Raw genomic sequence first — 23,449 nt, 5'->3', positions numbered from 1 at the left:
ATAATTTGGGAGAAAAAAATAGAACTAATATAAGAGCCTTTTGTGATGAGAAAAGGAGATCTTGTGGAAGACTATTGCAGGATATGGTCTGAGGGCATTTTCTCTGTCCAGTAGCACAATTGTCCTTAAATCCACAGGGGACATGAGAGACTCCAGTCCACTAAGCTGAAAAATCTGCACCAGGTTTGAGTCACCACCCAGTGCTGCTAGAATAAAATGTTAGCAAGCACAAATGCTTTTTAAATGGAAATCTGCAGGTTTGCTATTCATCAAGGACAGAAGCAAATATGGGATACATTACACCCTGTCCCTTGACTGTCTTTCCGGGCTCAGGGCAGGAGTAGAAAGTAATAACCATCCATCCTGTGTAACTGGAAAGTTTGAAAGAAGATTTTCTATTGGAACGAATAATATGGCTCAGTCAAGAACTAATTTTCTTCTCTTCTACCTCAATTTCTTGCTGCTCTTCAGTTTAAAAAGTAAGCATTAACTCTCTTTCTCCTGCCATTATTTAAGGCCTGGGGGTAAAAAAAGAGCTAAACTATTCTAGCAAAGATATCTGAAGGCAATTAACATATTTTAAGGGAAATTCCTGGGTTATATGAATCCATAGAATAGATGTCTTTTGAGCTATTTAAGTTCAAAATGTTTGATTAGGCAGGACAAAGTTTTGAACAAATGATTCTTCTGGAATACTCATGCAAACATAAGTTTTGTTTTTAGACATATGCACCATAAGTGAATTTAGATGTATGCACCATTATAAAAACTCACCATTTTTAAAATAATCTTTTAAAAAGCACCTATGTTTGTGAGTTTCAGTCTGTACCTTTATTTATAGCCTTCTTTCCCAATTTACTAACATCTGTTTTTGATGGGTTTTATTCTTAGATTTGTCATAAATTAAATAAAGTAATAAAATATTGTAAAATATTGTAAAAGAAATTCTCCCTTAAAAATGACTTCTTTAAAAAAAAGTTTCAAATATCATAGGGTTAGTTTCAGCTTTGTAAACATGATGTCCCATTAGAAGGACAAAATGAGCATATGCCGTTGATTCTTCTTTTTATTTTTGTCTTTTTAGGGAAACCATTTGAATAAACTCCTGCTTTACAGGAGAATAGTTTTTTTTTATATAAAGCTTTTAAAATGGTCTTCTTTCATCATTTTGTCAGAAGGATGACAGCTATGTACAAGATGTAAAAAATAAAAAGAGGTTAAACTGGCAGGATTGATGTGTGTTTATGAAAGAAAAGATCTGCTGAACAGGTTTGAAAACTGCATGTGTTTGAAGAGGCTGTTGTGATTTGTGCCTGTCGAATGTGAATCTTAATCAGAGAAGCTTACAGCAGCTGCTGTTAAACAAGATTTGGCATTAATGTACAACAATGCCTTGTAATCTGGGTCACCTTCTGTTGCTGAAGCCATCAGATTGTTGGGCTGAACATAGTTTTATAGTTGGGTATAAAGCAGATGCTAAGGCTGGGTTAGTCATGGATAACAAAATAAGCTAACAGAAGAAAAACTTTAAACAAAGAATATGATTCTGAATAACTTTTTGAACAACTTTCTCATAAAAATGCTGTTGTGTGAGGATGGCTAAAATACAAAGAGTTCTGTATTATCAAAATGTTTTAACATTTTTTGTTTCTATCAGCAGTGATTGTCCAAAGATAGTAAGGGTTGAATTTCTAAGAAGAAGATAAGAAAAAAAGACAATAATGGTGAACTTTTCCATTTATGTCTCTTTCATAACTTTCTGTCTTCTTAATTCTCAGCTTTTTAAAGAGATATCTTAAAAACTATTACAGTGTTTAATTCTCTTTCACACTTCTCTTATCCAATCTCTAATTCTGTAATTTACCACTTTTAAGTGTTTAGAAAACTACAGGGAAGGGAATGTTTATTCTTTTTAATCTTAGCCAGACATCTCTCAGGTTAATACTAAAAAGAGTAAACATTCCCTTCCCTATAAATTTTTTAAACACTTAATTTAGTAACAACATCCAAGGCATTTAATTTCTGCTTCTTTCTTTTACTTTACATGATGTTATTACAAAGGCTTCCATTAAATTCTCCCGAACTAAAGTACAGCATTTTATATATAATCAATACAACAAGACAGTCCTTGACCTTGGAATTGCAGTCAAAGAAACATGAGACTGAATGGGGAAAAATATGAGGAAGGAAAAAAGCAAGTTCAAGCATGATTTCACAAAAGAAATTAATAGTTCTTACATTCCATGCAAAATAAGCAAATGGCATAGAAATTGTTTAGAGAAGAGAAAGAACCCAGAGCTGCTCAAGTGTCAAAGCATCTGAAAGATGGATAGAAAAGCCCTGCTTTCAATCTGGCTTTGGTTTTTTTGTTTGTTTGTTTGTTTGTTTTTTGGCAGTCTGCTGAGGTTGAGGTGGTCTAATGATAGTTCAGAGAAGAGTTCAAGTTTGCATTAGTGAAGACTGAAGTGAAAAGTGCAGAACTAGCACCAGGACAAAACTTTGAGATGAAAGTCAACAGCCCTGTTGGCAAAATGAGCATATAATTAAATTTTAGACATAGAAATTTTTTGGTTTTAGATTACAGGTAGTCCTTGACTTACAACAGTTCATTTAATGACCATTCAATGTTACAATGGCACTGAAAAAAGTGACTTATGACCGTCTTTCACACTTTGCAGCCTCCCCTTGATTGTGTGATCAAAATTCAGATGCTTGGCAATGGGTTTATATTTATGGTGGTTGCTGTGTCCCAAGGTCATGTGATCACTTTTTGTGACCCTCTGACAAGCAAAGTCAATGGGGAACAACCGTGTTACTAATGTATCAGTTGCAGTGATTTCACTTACAACTGAGCCAAGAAAGATCATAAAATGGGACAAACTCACTTAATAAATATCTCACTTAACAACATAAATTTTGGGCTTAATTATGATAGTGAGTCGAGGACTGCCTATATCAGGGCTTTTCAACCTTTTCACCCATTGTACCACTTTTAGGGTATGGCAACATCCGAGTACCACCAGTCACCTAGCAAGGTGTCAAAAACTTGACCCAAAAAACGGAAAAAAGTGATGAAGTACAAGTAGTCCTCAATTTACAACAGTTCACTTAGTGACTGTTTGAAGTTTTTATTTATTTTTATTTTTTTATTTTTATTACATTTATATCCCGCCCTTCTCCGAAGACTCAGGGCGGCTTACAAGCTTAGCAGTAGCTAAGTTACAATGGCACTGAAAAAAGTGCCCCCCAAGCCACAGCCAAGCAACACAGCTTCCTGCCCGCCCAGCGGCGCTCTTCCTCCTGTCCAAGGTTTTTATTGTTGTGAGCATTTCTGTGGGGGTTGGCAGTAGTGGTGGGGTGGGGGGTGTTTGGTTTTTATTCCCCCCGTCTGCTGGGTGGTTGCAGCAGGTTTGGGTCACTTCATATGACCCTGGGACACTGTGACCGTCATAAATATGAATCAGTTGCCAAGCATCTGAATGTAAATCACAAGACCCTAGGGATGCTGCAACATTCCAGCTGATTGGCGCTTCTTCTGGGCTCAGAAGTGCCAGGATCAGTGCCGAGCTCCACCTGGAAAGCAGCACTGATCCTGATGCTTCTGCTGAGCACTGACAGCACCTGCAGCCATCTCTTGCTCAGGCTTGTGCGGTGCTGCCACTGGTTCAACTCATTCCCCTTCACCACTACCACTTTTCTAGGATGGTCGCGTTCCACCTGCCGGATGCCAATATACAACAGATGGTACCCGTACCACTGGTTGAAAAGCCCTGGCCTATATTATCCTGCCTTTTTGTTTCCGTATACAACTTAAGGTGAGAAACATACCAATACTCCTTTGTCCTCCTATTTTTCCCATAACAACCATCCTGTGAAGTAAATTGGACTGAGAGAGAATGACTGGCCCAAAGTCACCCAGCTGGCTTTCATACCTAAGGCAAGACCAGAACTCACAATTTATTGGTTTCTAGGCCAACACCCCCCTTCATGGATTACTGCCTTGTTGTGGTGAAGGGGCTTGCGTAATTCAATGAAGCTATGAGCTATGCCGTGCAGGGCCACCCAAGACAGAAAGGTCATAGCAGAGAGTTCTGACAAAACGTGATCCACTGGAGAAGGAAATGGCAAACCACTCCAGTATCTTTGCCATGAAAACCCTATGGACAGTACCAAAAGGCAAAACAATATGATGCTGGAAGATGAGCCCCTCAGGTCGGAAGGCATCCAATATGCTACTGGGGAAGAGCAGAGGGCTAGTACTAGTAGCGTCAGAAAGAATGAAGCGACTGGGCCAAAGCCGAAAGGACGCTCAGCTGTGGATGTGTCTGGTAGTGAAAGGAAAGTCTGATGCTGTAAAGATTTTTTCTCCATAGGAACCTGGAATGTAAGATCCATGAATCAAGGAAAGCTGGATGTGGTCAAACAAGAGATGACAAGACTAATCATTGACATCTTAGGTATCAGCGAACGAAAATGGACAGGAATGGGTGAATTTAACTCAGATGACCATCAGGTATACTACTGCGTCCCTGATAATCACAATGAGGTGGTCACTGACCTCGAGCCAGACATCCTAGAATGTGAAGTGAAGTGGGCCTTAGAAAAGCTGAGCATCAACAAAGCTAGTGGAGGTGACAGTATTCCAGCTGAGCTATTCAAAATCTTAAAAGACGATGCAGTAAAAGTGCTACACTCAATTTGCCAGCAAATTTGGAAAACTCAACAGTGGCCACAGGATTGGAAAAGATCAGTTTACATTCCAATTTCAAACTATCGCACCATTGCACTCATTTCACATGCTAGTAAAGTTATGCTTAAAATCCTACAAGCTAGACTCCAGCAGTATGTGGATTGAGAACTACCAGAAGTACAGGCAGGATTTTGAAGAGGCAGAGGAACTAGAGATCAAATTGCCAACATACGCTGGATCATGGAGAATGCTAGGGAGTTCCAGAAAAACATCTACTTCTGCTTCATTGACTATGCTAAAGCCTTTGATTGCGTGGATCATAACAAACTGTGGCAAGTTCTTAAAGAGATGGGCATACCAGACCATCTTATTTGTCTCTTGAGAAACCTATATGCGGACCAAGAAGCAACAGTGAGAACTGGACACGGAACCACTGATTGGTTCAAAATTGGGAAAGGAGTCTGGCAAGGCTGTATACTGTCACCTTGCCTATTTAACTTATATGCAGAGCACATCATGAGAAAGGCAGGGCTAGATGAATCAAAAGTTGGAATTAAGATTGCTGGAAGAAACATCAACAACCTAAGATTAGTCTTCCTAGTTAGTCTTCCCAACCTATAGTCTTCCTAGTTGCAATGTATGGCAGTGAAAGTTGGACCATAAGAAAGGCTGAGCGCCAAAGAATTGAAGCCTTTGAACTATGGTGCTGGAGAAGACTCCTGCGAGTCCCTTGGACTGCAAGGCGATCAAACTGGTCAGTCCTAGAGGAGATCAACCCTGACTGCTCTTTAGAAGGCCAGATCCTGAAGCTAAAACTCAAATACTTTGGCCACCTAATGAGAAGGAAGGACTCACTGGAGAAGAGCCTAATGCTGGGAAAGATTGAGGGCAATAGAAGAAGGGGACGACAGAGAATGAGGTGGCTGGATGGAGTCACTGAAGCAGTAGGCGTGAGCTTAAAGGGACTCCAGAAGATGGTAGAGGACAGGAAGGCCTGGAGGAACATTGTCCATAGGGTCGCGATGGGTCGGACACGACTTCGCAACTAACAACAAAGGCCAACACCTCCACCACTACACAAAACTGGCTCTTATCTTTGGATTCAGATTCTTCTTGAAAGATTGTTAGTCAGCATATAAAATTATATAAGTCCATCACTAGGAAAGAGGAAGGCCTCATGGTGGGATGAGACATACAGTAGAACCCTTAAGGCTCTGTTTTCCTTCCATTTGGACACATATGAAAATTGTTTCTGTGGCATGCCATGACACTATAAATCAATTTATTTCACAATATGCATGTGACATTTGTTATTTTCTCAGGCATAGAAACAAGTTCCATATAAATATATTGTACAATATATAAATATATTATAAGCTTCAGAGTGTAGGCACCTACTTTCAGTATTTAAACTCAAAACCTGTGGGCTTCCAAGACCCCTTGACTTTTGTCAGGGTTCAAAGAGGATGAATATGAAGTGAAAAACAATCTCTAAGGATGTTGGTTTGATTTAGCAATCATGCCTTCAATTGAGCTATCATTAAATTAGCCCTCCTTTCTTGCAAAGATCTCAGACATTTTATGGAACAACTTGGCCTGAGGGAAAAGTTTCAACTTTCCTCAACCATATATAGTGGACTTGGTCCCATTTGGGCCACCAGGCTGTTGCATCTGCAACTGCATTTATATTATTTATTGATTGATTTGAATTTATTTGATTTAACAGGACAGTATCAGTTGTTATGATCATTTCATTCCAGGAAAGAATTTATTACAAGCATATAGATGTGAATTGCACAGTATATAGGGATTAATATATAGCACAAGAATGGACCTCTTTTTTCAGCTCCTCTGAAGGATCACTAAATTTCAGCAGACAAATCTTGAGAAACTTCAGGACAATTCTGCTCGGCCAGTATTCATGTGGTAGCAATCCTTTCCTCATTTGTGTAAACACAAGCTTCATTGTGGGAATAATTTTGACTAATTTTAATAAGTCTAGAGCATTAAAAAGCCACCAGGATTCTTTTTTGGACAGTAGATCATTCTCTGGTGCCAGCATGTACCATGAGATCCATTTTTAATATGCCTTTCTTCTCTTACAAATTTGTCTGCTCTTCTTTGTTTCATTATTTTATCTTTCTCAGAGTTAATATGGGCAACCAGCTGAGTATTTGGTGAAACATTATATGAATGTGTCACTTTATGGTGTAGAATGGAAGAAACATCTTCATTAAATTTTAGATATGCAGTATACAATAGCACAGACAAAATTGGTGATGATTTTTAAGCTTCGTATACCCAGAAATGTATATAAAAGTGTTCCACAATGATAACTTGATGTACAATCTAAATCAATAAAGCCCCCAAATCTCATGTTTTGCAATATAAATGAAAGCCATTCTCTTTTTCTTCTCACTGTCTTTCTCTTTCCATGACATACAAAATTTAAAAGAAAATTCTCCTGGTGGTGGTGCTTTTAATATGGCTCACTTTGGATCTGAGCAAAAGAGACAGCCATCAATTTAAGACTATGCATACAATTGACATCCTTTGAATTGGCCATTGTGGTGATGACTTCAATGTAACCTTGATGTACCTTCATTAGCAGACAATACTAGCTATTTCCATGCTGTGAAAACTCTCGCCAACTAAGGTCAACAGGAAAAAAAATGCTGCTAAAGACACATGGGCACATTCAGTTTTTATGATTAGTTGGCACCCCTACCAGATTATTTGTCTGGCATCTCTTTGGGCATATGTGGAAATGCTTTTGTGTTCTAGCAAATGTGAAATACAGCCAAATGTTACATCTGGGCACATCTGTGAACATTTGAAAGCATTCTAAAAGGCTATTAGAATATATTCTAAGTGGTTCTATTTTCGGTGAAAGGGAGCTCAATATATAACACAAGGATATGTTTATTGGTTATGATAGCTGACAATTCCTTAAAACCACAGCAGCACAGTTTTCTTCTTTGAACACAAGGTGTGACATGATTTCCTAACACCATATTTTCTCTAGAGGACAGTTTCTGACACTCTGCAAATCATCTAATTAATGTTTAATTATTGTGGGAAGACAAAAGGTCAGTTGAGAAAAGGAAATGGAGTTGCTTCTCTGGCTGGTGAACATCCTTTGCTTGTGAAGAAGATAGAAAGAACCAACTGCTTTCCATCAGAGGCAGAGAGGCACCGTTGTTGGCTGATGAGCTCCTTCAAGTGCTGGTGCTTCAGTCAACTCTTGTTAGCTGATAGAGAAAGAAAGGCTGATATTCTTGGGACTAGAGCTTTTCTAGGGAAACTGGCTGGCTGTCAGAAAATGATTACCCTCAGTGCAAACAAACACAGCCTGTGTCCCCGGGTAGCTTCTCAGAAATGGGGGGGGAGCAATTTCTTGGGTATCAAACAAATGTGCCTGGATAATGCGCTAAAGTGCAATTTCGCTATTTTGCGCTCGCTTTCCTTAATACGTTCCTCAGTACATTCAGACTTTTCACTCTGGTCCTTTTGTATGAACCCAGCTGGGGACAGTGTTTTAGCATCCTACTAAAGTAAAAATCGATTCCTGCAAAATGGAGTCAGTTCAAACAAATGGGGCTTTTGAGCAATTACCTCAGCAGGTGGTAGCACTTGGCTAACTTTGTCAGGCTGAGGCCTGGTAAGTGCTTGGGTGGAGATCTCCAGAGAATTGAAGGGCTGTAAACTGAACTGATAAGTCATAGAAAGGTCCGCAAGAGGCAGTGACAAACCAGTGCCATGTTCTTTCCAAGAATCAATTGGACTGAGATGGGCAGCTATATAAAATGAATAAATAAATAAATATATGGAAGAGTTCATGAAATCTATGAGGCCATCAGAAATTCAGTTTGGCTCAAAGGAGACTTTATTCATGTCACTTTTCATTATTATTATTATTGTTATTATTTGCTTCTTTTATTAATATAGGCAGTCCTTGACCTAGAATTGACAATTGACAATTGAGCCCCAAATTAAGCGAGACATTTGTTAAGTGAGTTTTGCCCTATTTTACAACCTTGCTTGCCACCGGTGTAAAGTGAATTGCTATAATAATAATAATAATAATAATAATAATAATAATAATAATAATAATAATAATAATAATAATAATAATAATAATAATAATAATAATAATAATTATTATTATTATTATTATTATTATAATAAGTTGTTAAGTTAGTAACGCAGTTGTTAAGTGAATCTGGCTTCCCCATTGACTTCTTTTTTTAATCTCATTTATATCCCGCCCTTCTCTGAAGACTCAGGGCGGCTTACAATCTAAAGCACAATGTGCTTAGCAAACTTTGCTTGTCAGAATGTCGCAAAAGGTGATCATATGACCCCAGGATGCCATAACTATCCTAAATATGAATCAGTTGCCAAGCATCTGAATTTTGATCTCGTGGCTAAGTGATGCTGTGATGATCATCAAAAATTAAAAATCATAAGTGTGAAAAACAGTCATCACATTTTTAATGCTGTTGTAACTTTAAATGGACTCTAAATAAATTGTTGTAAGTCTAAGATTATCTGTAATAAAAAGAAAAACAAAAAAACAAAACACAAAGATGATATTGAAGGAGATACATATACTACAGTATCAAACAGGGAAAATAGAACACAATGGCATAATGACATAACATACTATTTATTTCTTTGATGAATTTCTTTCACTTTTTTGTTCAAGCATTTTATGTGTTCTTTTTTTCCCTTCTATTTGTCTCATGTTTTTTAAGCAATTCACTTAAAATGATTTGTTCCTATTACTATAAGAATTTATGGAAAGAGTCACAATCGTCATCTCTTCTTGCTTCTAAAACAGAATTGATCTTTTTGATATCCTGAAACTAGCCCAACAGTCCCAGCCAGCATGAACAATGGTAACCTGTAGCCCAACAATAACCACTGGTTCATACATTTTCTGCCTTTTTGTAAGTACATTGATGTCACTTTGTACAAAAAAAGCGGGGGAAGCAACTTTAGGAAGTGTGGACTTCAACTGAGTTCAATATTTTCAGATTCATCTGTTGGTATTCAGACCCATGGACGATCTCTGCCAGCAGTCTCCTCATGGTGCAGCTCTCCATAACACAAGTGGCTGATCTCCTGTCCTCTCCTCATTCTGCTCCTTTGTCTTTGTTGCATTTGTTGGCTCCATTTTTGCAGATCCATCTTCAGTTTGTTATCTATCCACAGAAGACCTTACTTCTGTTCATCACTTTTAACTGATGGTGAATTAAACTCATTGAAGTTACTGAACTTGTATATTACCAAAATCATTGCCCTTTTTCTTCTTTCAAAACTAATTGGTTGTTGGAAAGAAATTATGTAGAGGGGCTTTAAAACTTTGTCCATTACAGGATAACTCTGAATCAAATTTGGTATACAGGGGAGAGCCAGTAAGAGGAAAAAAGTAATTTAAAATAGTCTGAAGCAAACCAGAGCCTATGGAGAGAGTCCTGGTGGCGCAGTGGTTAGAATGCAGTCTTGCAGGCAAACTCTTCCCACAGTCTGGAGTTCAATCTTGACAGACTTGAGGTTGACTCAGCCTTCCATCCTTCTGAGGTCAGTAAAATGAGGACCCAGATTGATGGCGGCAATATGCTGATTCTGTAAACCATTTAGAGAGGATTGTAAAGCACTGTGGATCAGTATATAAATCTAAGTGCTATTGCTATTGCTATTGCTATGGAGAACAGAAAAATAAAAAATATATACATTTATACTGCACTCACTGATAATACATGATGGAAGAACAGAAACATACATGGCGATATAACATATTATTAAATCATTACATAGAAGAAAATATAAACACTTAAACCACTATTGGTATTTGGGCTGGGAGGGGAAAAACATCAGAAGCCATGTGCTCATGATCTCCCGACTTTATTATGAAACTACAAATACAAGTAGTCTTCAATTTACAACCACAGTTGAGCCCTAAATTTCTATTGCTATGCAAAGCAATTGTTAAGTGAGTTTTGTCCCATTTCTTGACACAGTTGTTAAATGAATCACTTCCGTTGTTAAGTTAGTAACAGGGTTGTTAAGTGAATCTGGCTTCCCCATTGACTTTGCTTGGCAGAAGGTTGCAAAAGGTGATCCCAGGAGCCTGGGGACACTGCAACCATCATAAATATAAGTATGTTGTATAAAAAGCATTTCCAAGCAACAAGACGAATGGTGGGGAAAGCTTTCCTGTTCTTTCATTACATTTACAGTTGTGTTGGTTTTATTGTTACATGTAAAATGCAGCTTTGCAGCTTCATTGCAATACTTGAAGAACATTGGTTAAATGAAAAAAGAAAATGACCAGATTCATGAAGTGCTGATAACAGTAATGATCCTTCTCATTTTCTATCTTGCTGTATATCCATATTATTTATCATTTCCAAGAGACAAGAAAAAGGGGAGAAATAAGGAAGCATCACTCTGCAGCCTCTGCTATAATGAAGAAGCCAGTCCTGGGTTCAAGAGCTGAATTCTCCTTGAGATTTCTCATGCAAAATTTCTTCTTGCTCTTTATAGAATTTATTCTCCTCAAGCCTGCATTTAAAACTTTCAACCAGCAGGGGACTCTAAGGAGCAAGTCCTCTTCCCTGTATTAACCCAATAAGACCCAAGATACACTCCAAATTATGAACAAATCACAGTTCTTTACTAGCTGGCATTCAGAACCATAACAGAGATCCTTTTTACTCCTGGATTAAAACAATAATCTTAGAAATTTCCAACCAGGCTCATACAGACACAAGACTAACTTTATACAATAATAGTCACTGTACTCTGTGACAATAACTCTACCATCCTGGTCCTGAGTTGCACACTTGAAAAATTCAGTCCCTCTCTGTCACCCTACAGCCGGACAGGCTCTTTTTAAAACCCACTTTAAACTTTGTATATAACTCCCTTTTTACAACTCTGTAATCCCTTTTTTAAAAAAATGCTTTATTGATTTTTAAGAATTACAATCTTTAGTGCTTAGTAAACAACATGTCTTGGTTCACATATTTGATATTAACTTCTTCAATATAAATCTATTCAGTACTACACAATCCAGTATTTTTTCCCTGATCCTCCTTTCTTCCCCATATTTTTTCCATTTTCCCTTCATTACACAGTTACAATTTTTGGTATTATTGATGTATACAGATTTAGATATAAGCATCTTCATCATATTTTTCTAATATTATACAAATAGTACCAATTCATAAATCAATATCCTGTTTTTCGTGCTCTTGTTAAGGTTTAGTTTCCCATCAGTATTTGCAGTGCTTTTTTTCTTTAAAAAAAGGTGCTGGAACTCAGAGGTGCTGTCACTGGGAGTGATGCCGGTGTCTTGCTATGGCGTCGCTGCCCGTCCTTTGCACCCCCGTCCCTGTGGCTCGGAGCCACAGGCCATGGGGATTCCCCTCCCCACAGTTGCCACACCGCGGCCTGTGCTGAGCCCCCACCCAGAGCTGCTCCGAACCCCGACCCAGAGCTGTGTTCCTCGTGGCAGTGGTCTCCAGCGCCAAACAGCTGATGGCCTCTGGCACCAGCACTTGTTCACTTACTGCCCCGTCGCTTCCAAATGCAGTAAGTGAGCGAGCAATCAAGTGGCATTTGGAAGCGTTTGGAAGCGTTTGGAAGCGACAGGGCAGTAAGTGAGTGAGTGAATGAGCAAATGGTGTTTGGAAGCATCGGGGCAGTAAGTGAGTGTGTGAACGAGCAAATGGCATTTGGAAGTGACGGGCAGTAAGTGAGCAAGTGAGCAAGAGGCCTTTGAAATAGAGGGGAGTGAGTGGGGGAGAGACTGAATGAGGTGCCTTTGAAAGAGACAGAGGAGTGAGTGACAGCAACTGGAGGTTTTGTGAGCAAAGTGTGAGTGAGTGGGGGGGCTTTTGTGAGCGAAGGGTGAGAGAAAAAGGGAAAAGTGAGGGGGAGAAGGGAAAAAGAAAAGGCACTGACTTCTGATTTCCTCTGTTGCAGGAGTAGAAGGAAGCATTAACATTGAACCTCAACTTTTTGCTTTTCTATATTATAAACTAGCCATTTCTATAACAATAAATGAATCTAAGCAATGAAACCCAAAATACCCCCCCTTTTTTTAGTCAAGTTTTTGACACCTTGTTAAGCACTGGTGGTACTTGAATATTGTTATATTGTCAAAGTGAAAGATTGTGACTAAACAAAATTTTAATGTACAGATAATACCACCAGAAATTATTTTAGCCTTTTTAATAAATGTTGTTATTGATGTTTAACTCACCATGGAAAACATCGTATATTGTTATGTATATACTAGATTAATTATTTAAAGACTGAAGTGCAACATAACTAGATTCTAAATAATCTATTTTTCAAAACATACAACAGTCCAAACAGTAAAAGTAAAGTCCAAATTAAGAATATTTCATTCTTAAGAATTGTTTGATTTAAAGTGGTTTAGTTGTAATAGATGGTCATAGATTCAAAATAGTTTTCTTTTTTTTTATTTAAAAAGTTTTACAATACATTTTGACTTTAATCCCCCCCTCCCCCACCCCTATCTAACCCTCCCTATCCCTCTCCCCCATTCCCTCCTCCCCCCCCCCCGACTTCCCAGAGCTAAATACAGGGTATAAAATCAAAAAACAAACATAAGCACCCCTATGTTATCAACAATAAACTATTAATTCTATCTCCCTCTAGCTCATATAAAATGAATACAAACAATATTAATATTACAAATAAAGTAAAAAAGAAAAAGAGGAAAACAAAAAAAGAGCTTTACTCAGAATAGATTTTCTTAATCCCAGTCTCTTGCATGTATCACGCCAAATGTCTCGCAGTTCCAAATCATCCTTGAGTTCAAATAAAAAGAGTAAAAAAAAAGGTTTAAGCAGTCTGTAAGACAACTTGTTGTTAATTAGGAGCTTGCATACCCATTCTTAGTTCAACACATACTTTTAGTCCATAACCCTAATATACTTTTCTAACAAGCAAATAACATCAATCTTAAATTGTATTAAATATTAAAAAAAACTTTCTTTCTCCTCTATGGTAAATTTAATCCATTGACATTCTAATTTAAAAATTTAATCACCAATCTTGACGCTCCAAAGCTTTTGGAGCACGTCTGTCATGACCCCCAAAACTTCTTTGGACCGCGCCCCTCCCACAGCTTCACTGTAAGTACACTTTGGAGATTCCATAACTTTCTGCTGGTCTTGCTCTTGCTCTCGTCTCGCTCTTCTTAGGGCGGCACGCGTCATCCTCTGGCCTCCTGCAACAACCGATGAGACTGTATCTTGATCCCCTCCAACACCATTGTCCTCTTTCTGTCTATCTGTAACATCTTGAAGCTTTCCCTCGCCGTATCCCTTTACAGCTTCCAAAAATGATAGGGGGGTTGCTTTTAACACATTGCTATAAAAATCACGTGCCTGGGCCACAGTAACCAGACGATGTCTTTTACCTTCGTGCATCACCACCAGTCCAACTGGAATCTCCCATCTAAACTTAATATCACATTTCTTAAGTTCCTGTACTAGAAATGCAAAATCTTTCCTTCTCCTTAAAATCTTCAGAGGAATCTCTTTTAAAACCAAGACTTCTTGTTCAGCCACTACCAATTTAGTATCATAAGCAGCTTGAATGACTTCATCTCTAATTACTCTCTTTGTAAAATAGACCACCACATCTCTGGGTAACTTCCTCTGTCTTGCAATCCATGAATTTACACGAAAAATTTTGTCCATATTTCCCTCAATTTCAGATGCTGGCTGGCCCAATACCCCTTCCAGAGCCTCAGAAATCAGCTGCTTTAAATCTTCTTTACAATTCTCCTTTAAACCCCTGATTCTAATAGCATACTGCATCTGATGATACTGAACAAGGCTCAATTCTCCGTCCATTTTATCCCTTATATTTTCATTTTCTAATACCTTTGCTTCTAATATAGAGTTCTTTTGACTGAGATCCTTCACTTTTACATCCAGCTGTTGCACACATTCAGCTACAGATTCAATCATAGACAACATGTCCACCCTCATTGCTCTAAACTTCTCTTCCATCTTCTTCTCCAATTTCTCCATTTTCTCCTCCATTTTCTCTTCCAGCTTTTTCAACTTTTCATCCATCATGTCAGACATCAATTGTGAATGCTTTCCAAGAGCATCTTGTAAATCCTTAAGCGTCAATGCCGGAGGAGGTACAGGAGGAAACAAAGCTTGCAATGAGGTCTGTTGCACCAGGGAAGACCCCGCACTCCGAAGAGCTTTAGAAGTTTTAGCCGCCATCTTCCCCCACTTTCACTTATTGCGCACTTTCACTTTAAAGCTATAAAATCCATTGAGCTAGAGAGTAAAGATAAGAGTCCACATCACCTTGACCTCCTGTACCGCTCTGCCTGCATCTTGATAATCAAAAGTATTTCCTTTTGGCAGGGGTGGTTGCTAACCCCTGGCTCTGCTCCATAAATCCCGGAGCAGGGGCGCTGCGCAGCTCGGAGCAACCCAGGCTTCGGGGGGGCTCAATCCTTCAGCCGCCCAAACTCTCAGCTCAGGCGGCCCCGGAGAGCTCAACCCCTACCTGGGGCCTCACCCCCTCCTCTTCTCCCAAGGAGGGGGCTTCAAATCCATCTAAACAGCTGATCGGCGCTGTTTACGATGGAAAAACACAGCTGCGGAGCGGGCAGCCCGAAAACGGCTGTCTTCGGCGTCGCGTCGCCACCGGAAGTGATTCAAAATAGTTTTCAAGAGTATGTACAAAAGATACTCTTTTTTCTAGCATCAGCTAAATTAGACATATTACATTGAGAAAAATGTTTCTCATTTCTTTCCTGTTACCTTTATTGATTTCATTGCAGAGATGTTAACATAGGAAATAGATTATTTTGTTATCTAATTTTACCTTCCAAAAGACAGAAGCAGATGAAAAATGTGAGGTTCTTTCCTGTTGGCTTTTTTGAATTAGCTGTTTTAGATTCTAAAAGTTTAGTTCCTAAAGAAGTAACCTTGTAAATAATTTTAATGTCCTCCTCTAGTGCAGGGTAGGCAACCTTGGCTCTTTTATGACTCAAGGACTTCAACTCCCAGAATTCCTGAGCCAGCATGACTCAGCTTGGAAACTTCTCTCTTTCCCCTCAGCGTAGCTGGCTCAGGATTTCTGGGAGTTGAAGTCCATGAGTCATAAAAAAGAGCCAAGATTGCCTAGCCCTGCAATAGGCTTTCAAAAGCCAATAGAGGGAGCTATTTTATTTTATTTTTTGCAAAAAAAAGGTGCCGGAACGCCGTTCTGAGCATTCTATGAGGGAAAAAAGCCCTGAGTATTTGAAATATCTTTGTCAGTTATGATTTTCTCAATATTAATTACATTTATATAGCTAAAAGTTTTATTCATACCAATCTTCCTCTTATTTTCATATTTCCTATATCAAAAAAAGAAAGAAAAAAATGCTATTTTAATTCTAAATCATATCTTTCATTATAAAAGTCTAATATCTAAGGGTCATCTGTTCTTTTAATCTTATTCAAAATGTATTTAAACATATAATACCCTTTCTAAAAGTTCAAATCTTCTGTTTTTTAAATCTTACTCTCGCTTTCTTTCTTTGCCAAGTAGCTTTCCAAGCCAAGGCAATTAAATTGCCCAGGAATTTTCTTTCTATTTTTGTGAAAATTGCTTTGCATGAGGAAGACAATTTAGGTGAGGTATTTTTGAGGGGGAATTCCACCCATTTATATTCCTTAAACAAGTCCCTGTTTCCTTCTCCCTCAATTTCTCTTTTCATTCCCTCTCTCCCAAGTTGTGACATTTCCCCCAAACAGGTCTATATTCTACTTTTTAAAATCTTCTTCTTGCCATTAGATGTATTTTGCAGACCTAAGGGGTAAAGGGTCTTTTACATTTTCATTGTTATGGCTAAGTCTTGCAGTATTTTGTTTGTATATGGTTGTTTATATTTCCCTTCTTTTATCTCTTCCGTTTCTAAATCCATTTCCTCTGCTTCACCTTCTGATTTCTGGTTTATTTGTTCATACTTTGTAGTCATTGTCTAGGAACTTTCTAGTTGTAGATTTAATTTGGAGATTTGATCATTTATATTATCTAAATTGTTTTTAGTCTCATTATAGTTTATTTTTGTGTCCTCTTTGTATGCAACAATTGTTTGGTGAATTAGTTGTAGCATAGAATATATTTCCTTCTGAAATGTGTTTTTTTTTCTTGAGGCATGGTTCCTGGAGATCCCCAGTCTCAGTAAGAGTAGATCAAAGTTTCATCTAGTTTTCTGTTCTTTATATGTAGCCTTTATAATCCAATAGGTTCCAGAGTATAGGTCCAGTCCTGAAAACAATATTTTATAGTGATCCTTTGTCTCAGGTATCCAAAAATTGGTAATCCGGTAATGTTGTAATCTGCAATGTTCAAAGTGTTCAAAATGCTCAACCTCCCTGTAAACGGTTTAAAAGTCTCTCACAGCCAGGTGTAGTCCAAAGTCAATTTTTTTTCTCTCCCACTAGCTCTTGAGATTAAAACTCCAAGCTCAGAAGGTATTTATAATCCAAGAAGGTCAGGATGATAAGTATGCCAAAATATTTTCCTTTATTGCCAGCTGTTCTCCCAATCTAGGAGTCACCAAGCAGGAAGCAAGTTATAGTGCTATACACAAATCCACCACTAGATGTCATTTAAAGTCCATTTTCCACTCTTAAGAGAAAGGATTGATTTCTTATATTTTGCCTCAATATTTTTTTTCAAAGAGAAAATCTTAGTTATCTCAGTTTTCAAATTTATTAAAACTGTACCTTTATGTTACTTCCACTTCAATATTGTATGTTTCTGTCCCCCATAAAATTAAAATACTGCTTCCATTCACATTTGGAGGTTTTTAGTTTCTTGGGAACCTTTTCCAGGAAATTCAGTTATAAAATAGTAAAGAAAGAATCAATATTCTCACCCAGTTCCAAACATGCTGTTTAAGATGTGTTAATTGGTGCTTTTTCTTCTTTGGTTGTCAGCAGCTAATGGCCAGCCACAGGAATGTAGCCAGTCTTTCCCCTGCCAGTTTGGAGGGCTTTCCTTGGATTGAATGGAAAGACCACTGTCTCTCCGTGATCAACAAGGCACCCTTCCTCTTCATCACCTCTTCTGGGTGACTTTAGGTCCTCTTTAGGGCCCTCAGCAAGGCGAAATTGGGTGTGGAAGGCAGAGCCCTGCCTTTCTGCATCCTGTTCCACTGCGATGCAAAAAAACACAACTCTGTAATTCAAGGGTGTCAAACTTGCAATGTCACGTGATGTGTCATGACATATCACAACTTTTTTTCCATTGCCAGCCATGGGGTGGATGTGGTTTCGGCATGACACATCCAGCTCACTGGCTGGCAGTTTGATACCCCTGCTGTAATCCCTTAATTCGGGTTAGAATCAAGGCAACTGGATAGAGCTAACCGTTTACTGGCCGGATGCCCTTCCCAATGCCATGCAGTGTTTTTAGCAGATATGTTCACTTTGCACCCTAGGAGAGAAAAATCTGCTGCTACCTAGGATTGAAACTGAGTATTTGGATCCATACCAATCGGGTTTCAGGCCCGGGTATAGCACGGAGACGGCATTGGTCGCGCTGGTGAATGATCTCTGGCAGGCCCGAGATAGGGGTTATTCCTCTGTCCTGGTCCTATTAGATCTCTCAGCAGCTTTTGATACCATCGACCACGGTATCTTGCTGCATCGTCTTGAGGAGTTGGGAGTGGGAGGCACTGTTCTGCGGTGGTTCTCCTCCTACCTCTCGGGCCATTTGCAGATGGTGTTGGCAGGGGGGCAAAGGTCAACCCCAAGGCCCCTTAGTTGTGGGGTGCCTCAGGGGTCGGTACTCTCACCTCTCCTGTTCAACATCTATATGAAGCCGCTGGGAGAGATCGTCCGTGGCTTTGGGGTGAGGTATCATCAATATGCTGATGATACCCAGCTTTTCATCTCCACCCCGAACCAACCCAGTGATGCCCTCGATGTGATGTCCTGTTGCCTGGAAGCGGTACAGATTTGGATGGGAAAGAACAGGCTCCGGCTCAACCCGGCCAAGACTGAGTGGCTTTACGTACCGGCATCTCGTTTAGTCCAAGAGGTTCCATCTTTGGTTATAGGAGGAGAGATGTTACCTCCCATTGATAGAGCACGCAATCTAGGCGTCCTCCTGGATTCACGACTCAGTTTTGAAGATCATATTGGAGTTGTGGCTAGGGGGGACATTTGCCCAGATTCGCCTGGTACGCCAGTTGCACCCCTTTCTGGACAGAGATGCGCTACGTACAGTCACCCATGCACTCGTTACCTCCTGTATAGATTACTGCAATGCTCTCTACATGGGACTGCTCTTGAAGACCACCCGGAGGCTTCAGCTGGTGCAGAGTGCGGCTGCACGGGTAGTGATGGGAGCACCCCGATACTCCCATATTACACCCCTCCTGCGTGAGCTGCATTGGTTACCGGTTGCCCTCCGGGTGAGATTTAAGGTGCTGGTACTTACCTTTAAAGCCCTACATGGCTTAGGCCCAGGATACTTGCAGGACCATCTGCTGCCGGGAACAAATTCCCATCGCCCAGTACGCTGACACAGAGAAGGCCTCCTCAGGGTACCGTCAGCTAGGCAATGTCGGCTGGCGACCCCCAGGGGGAGGGCCTTCTCTGTGGGAGTGCCAGCCCTGTGGAACCAGCTCCCCCCTGAGCTTCGGATGGCCCCAGATCTCCAGTCCTTTTGCCGTGGCCTCAAAACACTCCTTTTCCACCTGGCTGACCTGGACTGACAGGGATTTTAATTATGTTTTTAATTTTTTTAACTCTAATTTTTAATTTATTTTAATTTTAATTTTAATTTATTGTACAGGGGCCTTTAATTTTAATTTTATCTTAACTTCTGTATTTATTGTATGTTATTGTTGTTAGCCGCACTGAGTCCTTCGGGAGATAGGGCGGCATATAAGTCCCAATAATAAATAAATAAATAAATAAACTCTCCATCTTCTGAGTAAGAGGCAAGCATCTTCACCACAAGGCTCCCCCATGCCACTCACTTTAAACCTTGTATATATTCACACAATTTAACATTTGTTGTCTTTGCAAAAGTCACTTGGAGCAGTTTATTCTTTCCTTGTCATGGTTTGTTCCACCTCTTTCTGGCTGGCCTAGATTCAAATCTAAGGAACTTGCAGCCATATTCTTCTTTCTCAGCCCACACACAGTAAGTGCACCTCACCTCTTCACCCAAATTCTCTCCCCAGCTGACATGTTGGATTGGTTCCCTTCGCAGGAGAAACTTGCCAATCCACCTCCCTTGAACCCAAACTCCAGGCAGACTTACCAGCAGGCTACATAGCAGGAGGACAAGTAATCTTTCTGTCATGTTCCCAACTGGGAGGCTTTTTCTACTATCCCACTTTTGTCATTGTAAGCTGCCTGGCTCACCAGTAATTTTTATTGCACTTTAAAGCTCTGTTCTTATCTCCTTTACTCTCAGGTGCTCTCCTTGTCTCATTTTAACTCTCTGACTCCTACTTATTTCCTCAACAAACTAATCCCTTCTTTTTCCTCACCTTTTCTTCCAAACAGAAGAAATAGAGTTCCTATATCTGTATGATTTTATACTCACAGCTCCACAGTTTTATAATTTCCCAAACTCAGGCTCTATATAGTGAGCAAAGATGCCACTTGTCTCATTTTATTTCTTAACTTCCTTATTTCTCCTCTTAACTTCCTCTTTCTTACATCCTGCTAATTAAAAGACCTGACACTCAGATTTATAGCACCCAAAGAATTTCCTTGCTTCTTACAGCAAACCCCCCCCACAACTCTGTGCACCACCATCACTCATTTTCCCAATTTTATTGCAACTCCCAAGTTACAAAAGGATAGCAGGAAACTTGAGATAAGGAACTGAAGACAGGAAAGGATATTATATGATTGAGTAGAAAATCTATATTCAACAGATGTTAAAGAGATAAGTGAATATTACTCATAACTGCAGAATATCTGTGTACGATGTCTAACATTTTTGAGCCAAAATTGTAATAGAAGATTATTCTCTCAAAGCTTTACAGGTAGTCCTTGACTTTGTCCTATAATTGGGACCAGAGGACTGGAGGTTTTTAAGAAGAGATTGGACAACCATTTGTCTGAAATGGTATGGGGTTTCCTGCCTGTGCAGGGAGTTGGACTAGAAGACCTGTAAGGTCCCTTCCAATTCTATTATTGTTGTTGTTGTTGTTGTTGTTGTTATTGATCATCGCACAGTCAGCCAGATGTTCAGACTGGATTTGTCATTTTTGTCTACCTAGCGAGTCCTTACCAAGGACCTGGGAGAGGCAGATGTGGATGTTTGATGGTATTACAGATATCGTCACAGGATGGAAGCAGTTCCTAGTAAGGCCGCCTTTTGCAATTGACTAATGGCGAATTTGTCAATGCCAATGGTGTTCAAGTGGTGCTCCAGTTGTTTTGGGATTGCACCCAAGGCACCTATTACTATTGGTACTACCCTTGCTTGCCTTTGCCACAGTCTTTCTATTTCTATTTGTAGGTCTTTGTATTTTGTTATCTTCTCCAGTTCTTTCTTGTCTATTCTGCTGTCTCCAGGCACTGCCACGTCCACTATACAGACTTTTCTCTTTCTTATCGACAATTGTTAAGTCTGGGGTGTTATGTTGCAGGTGCTTGTCTGTTTGAATTCTGAAGTCCCAGAGCAGTTTAACTTTATCATTTTCTATGACTTTCTCTATATTACTACTACTACTACTACTACTACTACTACTACTACTACTACTACTACTACTACTGTTCTGACCTGCAAAACTCCAGACAATTGATAGATGGCAGCAAAGAATTAACATATTCTAAGCGCTCTTCTGGATTTTTTGCAGCCCAGAAGTTATGCCTATGGAATTTGCTAAACCATATGGTGTATGGTTTTTGGTCTTTCTCAATCTCCAATGTAGCCATTCAAACTTGAGTGTATGTGTGTTCATGTATTTTATTAACAATCCAAAGATAAATCTGAATTCTCAACTCTTTATCCAAAATCAAGTATTCTTGACAATTTCAGTAGCAGTACATAATTCTGTTCTTTGTTACAAAGCAACATAGAAATGATAGAAAGCATTAGAAAAGTGTTTTTCATTGTGAGATGAAACCAAATACAGTTGGAAAAGTTCCATTTAAATTTTAAAGTGGAGAATTCTTGTCACCCTACAGTTCTGCCACTCTGAAAATTTCTTGGCAGCCTAAATAAAATAGAAAGAGATAATGAAATGTTAACAAGCATATAATCTTTTTTTTCTGCCAGAGAGTTTTAAACACATGGTTGAAAAATGATCAAGACCATTAGTAATAACAACTGCAAGAAAGGCAAAAATAAGTTCTAATTCTTTAATTGGAGGAGAAATATAAACCAAACACCACACTGAAAATACAGTGTGGTACTGATACCTTTCTGTGAAGAACATTTGTTTTGGGGATTGCCCTTGAAACAACTGAATCCATTGTAGCCTCTCACTGGTGACACATTCAGGAGATAAATCAAGACTGAAGATGTGCTGAGGAAATATTATTATTTATTTATTCTAATTTATACACCACCTGCCTATTTGAATAAGTATTCAAGGAAGCTAACAGAATTTTAAAAAACAATAAGAATGTAAAAACATAAATCAAAACTAACATTAAAATCAATTAACAATTTAAAACAGTTGGGTATTTACAGATTTTCTAGATGCTAAAAATGTGGACAACCAGAACATTCTGAAAAGAGCATTTCCATAGCTTGGAAGTGATATGCAGGAAGATCCAGCGGATAGATCAGCTCAGATCATGGGGACATAAGTAGAAGAATGTCTCCAGAAGATTGCTACTTGAGAATCCAAGGAACTTGCACTTTGCAAAGAAATTTACTTTTTCAAAGTATGCAACTCCATCCTAAACAGGCTAAATCCCCATCTCATAGACTGATTTTCTGTTTATCAACAGCATTTCTGATTTATATGGTTTAATCTCCTCTTGTACTGTCTCTTCCAACCTACTTTAGAAATTATTAAATATTCAAGGGTATCAGATACTCCAATTGGTATTTGGATGGTAAAAAAATAGCAGAATTTGGTGTCATCATCCTGGATTCACAGGGTTTTCTTGTGGAAGTTGGACTAGAAAATGAAATAGATCCTTGTGTGAGATCATGGGACATTGGTCTAGGTATCAAACAATGATCCCTTAGCATAACTTTATAGCATGGCTTGAGATAAAGGTCCAAACTCTCTTCAAAATAGATCAACAAAAAGGATATCATAGTTTCTGACAGAAATTATCCACTCAAGTTTCAGAATCATAAGATCTAAAATGAATCCACAGAATCAATGTCATTCAATTGCATCTGGAATTGCTGGAACACCACCTTCTCAAGGGACATGAAAGGAGCCTCCACCTGGGCTTCACTCGGTCAGCTGTGATGTCACTGGCTAATTCTTTCAACCTGGAAGCACCTTGGTGCTTATGACATGAGTGTGATGCAATCATGGTGCATCCAATACTGCATGTGCGACTCTGTTTTGCACAAGCTGAAGCTTCTGAATGCTCTTCAAATGCAACTTCATATTGCAGTAATGAAGTCAGGGGGTAGCTAAGACCTGAGTCACTGTGAGCAGTGCTGGGTCTCTGGCCCAGAGACCCTCCTTCTGCCAGAGACCCTCAGATCTGTCCCACTCCTGCCCAGGCCCCCCTAGGCACCCTT

The 23,449-nt window shown here is 39.2% G+C and overlaps 1 protein-coding gene across 1 annotated transcript in view; it reads left to right on the top strand.

Annotated features, from left to right (window-relative positions):
• Positions 1-412: 412 nt before the first annotated feature.
• CRB1 (crumbs cell polarity complex component 1) overlaps positions 413-23,449 on the top strand; it is a gene marked incomplete at both ends in the record, with an annotated part of 156,699 nt that continues 133,662 nt past the window's right edge. Inside the window, 1 exon segment of the mRNA XM_081325517.1 lies at positions 413-479. Coding sequence (XP_081181643.1) covers positions 413-479 — 67 coding nt within the window.

This window comes from Vipera berus (assembly GCF_964194415.1).
Source record: "Vipera berus genome assembly, chromosome: 3".
NCBI lineage: Eukaryota > Metazoa > Chordata > Lepidosauria > Squamata > Viperidae > Vipera > Vipera berus.
Note: the sequence above shows the minus strand (reverse complement) of the source record. Positions and strands in the feature narration are given on the sequence as shown.